At 47.5% G+C, this 2,848-nt stretch overlaps 1 protein-coding gene across 1 annotated transcript; it reads left to right on the plus strand.

Moving 5' to 3' along the window:
• Positions 1-267: 267 nt before the first annotated feature.
• LOC119334732 (F-box protein At5g07610-like) lies at positions 268-1,717 on the plus strand. The gene is made up of 2 exons (XM_037607277.1): positions 268-354; positions 448-1,717. The coding sequence occupies exons 1-2, from the start codon at positions 293-295 to the stop codon at positions 1,571-1,573; spliced, it is 1,188 nt and encodes a 395-aa protein (XP_037463174.1). The 5' UTR covers positions 268-292; the 3' UTR covers positions 1,574-1,717.
• The last annotated feature ends 1,131 nt before the right edge of the window (positions 1,718-2,848 follow it).

Consider the following 2,848-nt stretch of genomic DNA (forward strand, 5'->3'; position numbering starts at 1 on the left):
TCTCTCCTTCGCTAGATTCAGGCAGAAGAGAGAGCGCTGTCGCCCAGGGAGATATCAGTACAATGCTGCCGTCAGGTTTAGCCCAATATATTTGTGTATATTCCTACTTTTATTTTTTTTTAGGGTTGATTTTCTAAAGGGGTCTAGTGGAAATGTGACATGTACTGCTTAGCCCAATATTCTAATGACGGCCCATTAGCCTTCCCTGTCGCGTAGGTTTAAATCCCCTCCCCCGCCCCCCTAGGTTTCATCGCCCCCCTGCTCCGCTTTTGACGGCGCTGCGGCCGCCGCCATGTCCACACCGGTGGATCGAGCTCGCCCGTGGGAGGACGGACTCAAATCAACTCGGATCAGGTACGCAGAGCAGACATCGCCATGAATCGTCGCGACCTTCATCTCCCTTCTTCACCCGATCCCCTCAGACCTCTTCTCCATCTCTGTGTGCAGGTCATCCTCTCCTCCTCCCAGCGGCAGCGAGACGGCGGCCGAGAGACTCACCGACGACCTCCTCGTCGAGATACTCTCGCGCGTGCCCGGCAGGTCGCTCTGCCGCTTCAAGTGCGTCTCCAAGCACTGGCTCGGCCTCATCAACGACCGCACCTACCGCCGGAAGTTCCCCCGGACCCTGACCGGCTTCTTCTTCAGCAGCACCACGGAGGAGCAATTGGTACATCCAGTTCTTCCTTTCACCAATTTATCCGGGAGCCGCAGTAGCACCAGTCTCACCTTCCTGCCCAACGGCCGAAACGCCTTTCTTTTGGACTGCTGCAATGGCCTCCTTCTCTACGACGTATCTTCCCATCTTGGCAAGCGCCGTTACGTCGTGTGCAATCCTGCCACGGGGGAATGGACTGAGTTGCCGCATTGCGATCATGCCGGCTGGGTGGGTATTGTGCACTTAGGTTTTGATCCAGCCGTGTCCCCCCACTTCTATGTGTTTTTGTTGACGGACCAACTAAATGGATTTGGTCTCCCGGGTGTGGACGTCTGTTCATATGTCTATTCATCGGAAACCGAGAGGTGGGTTCATCAGGAGAAGAAATGGTACTGGGATATTGATCTCGTTCGTGTTCACTCAGCTGCATATCTTAATGGTTGTCTGCATTTTTTCGCCGAAGTCAATCACAATACCCTGTGTCTAGCTGCCGACAAGGAGGCGGGAACAATGATATACTCTCATGTTCCTCCTCTGAATGATGGTTTTATGCAGCAGTCACAGGGCTGCTTGTATTATGCTGGTTTTGGAAGAGATGACAATGATGATCATGTAGTTCGACTGCTAGTTTATGTTCTCGAAGACTATAATAATAAAGAATGGATACTGAAGCATAGCATTGAAAGTTCACATCTACTTGGAGGGCGACATGATGTAGACATTGAGGAGGACTTTTGTTGGATTGCAATTCATCCGGAATGTAACTTGATCTTCTGCACCTTGGGCTGGGATAGAACGTTCATGTGCTATGATATGGATCGTCGGCAACTCAAAGTGATATGCAATCTTGAAAATGGCGCTCCACCATATCTGCCATATGTGCCGCTATATGAAGAGTTACAATCGTTGCACAAGTGATGTCAATTATTCGTGCTATTGCCTATGGAGCATCGGGTTTGGTATGTCTGCTTGCATTTGATTTGGCCTGTGATTGAATGTTCTGATGTTTACTATGCTTTTATGTTTGGAGCAATGGTGATTCGTTCTGGGGGCGTTGTGGCTGATTTCTCTCAGTTAGCTTATTCAAATGTTCAATGTACTTTCTATTGTATGTACTTATTTGTTATACCAATGGTTCTGGACATCAGAGGATGTGATACACTTTGGTTGATTACATTGTCACTTCTTTTGGTGCTATTTACTTGTCTGATTCAAATAGGTTATGCTGTTAGCATAACATCACAGCCACAATGCTGTTGTTTAGCAAATAGGAAATATTGTGGATCATAATGTTCATCCTGTTGGTAGGAACTTTTAACACAAAACTGCTCCAGAAAACTAGGAAGTCATTGTCTTTGTGTTAGTGGATTTTGTTCACGTAGGTAGGTTGAAAGAAATTAAAGTAAGCGATGTCGCCACAGTGCACTTCCCATGTTAGTCTTACTATAATTGTCCACATACACTCCAGTCCAGCAACTCCAGTTCAACTTACTGCTGTGGCGTTTGCGTACTGGGATGATGTTCATCTTCCAGGAGATTCATGCTGAGAAGGTCATCATGGCAATTGATTGCCTTGAGCTGGCAAACCTTTGGAAAACTAGGACTTCGAACAATGCTGCAATCTTACCTGTTCTTATGTAAATTTAGCAGCTTAGTAGGGTGTGCCTGCTTGAATTTCGTCCTCACTCTGGCTGGAGTGCCCTGATGCCTTCATGCTTGTAAGTTTGGAGCAATGGTGGATCATTCTGCGGGGATTGTCACTGATTTCTCTGAGACTGATTTTTCAAAATGTGTGCCTTGTGTGTGAATGCAATCCAGCCACAGGGAATTGCGTCGTGCTGCTGGCCTTGTCGGTTTGGGCTTCAAGGCGGAACAGGTGCCCACATATATAGAGTCAAAAGAGAGATTGAGTCCGAGGGAGAGGGGGGTTTTCTTGGGGCTCGAGAGATTGAATAGATAGGGCCCCACAAGTTGTTAATTCGCCGCTGGGGAGTTCACACAAAAGGGAAGGACTTATTCTCAACGAAAAAAGTGCTCTCTGAACTGAACGTGGAAGTTGTTTTCCATCAGACGGCTGTTCACGTAACTCCACTCTCGGCTTGGATTATATATTCATTTGGTCCGCTCTCGGCCATTCCACACGCTGTAGAATCACTGCATTGCATTTCCTTGTATTTAAGTTGGTACGACGAC

Source organism: Triticum dicoccoides, chromosome 7A (genome assembly GCF_002162155.2).
Source record: "Triticum dicoccoides isolate Atlit2015 ecotype Zavitan chromosome 7A, WEW_v2.0, whole genome shotgun sequence".
NCBI lineage: Eukaryota > Viridiplantae > Streptophyta > Magnoliopsida > Poales > Poaceae > Triticum > Triticum dicoccoides.

Bases quoted from the DNA above. Each gene is read 5' to 3' on its own strand.
- LOC119334732 (XM_037607277.1), top strand. From the start codon at position 293: ATGTCCACACCGGTGGATCGAGCTCGCCCGTGGGAGGACGGACTCAAA. The intron at 355-447 runs GTACGCAGAGCA...CTCTGTGTGCAG, and splicing joins CTCAAATCAACTCGGATCAG to GTCATCCTCTCCTCCTCCCA.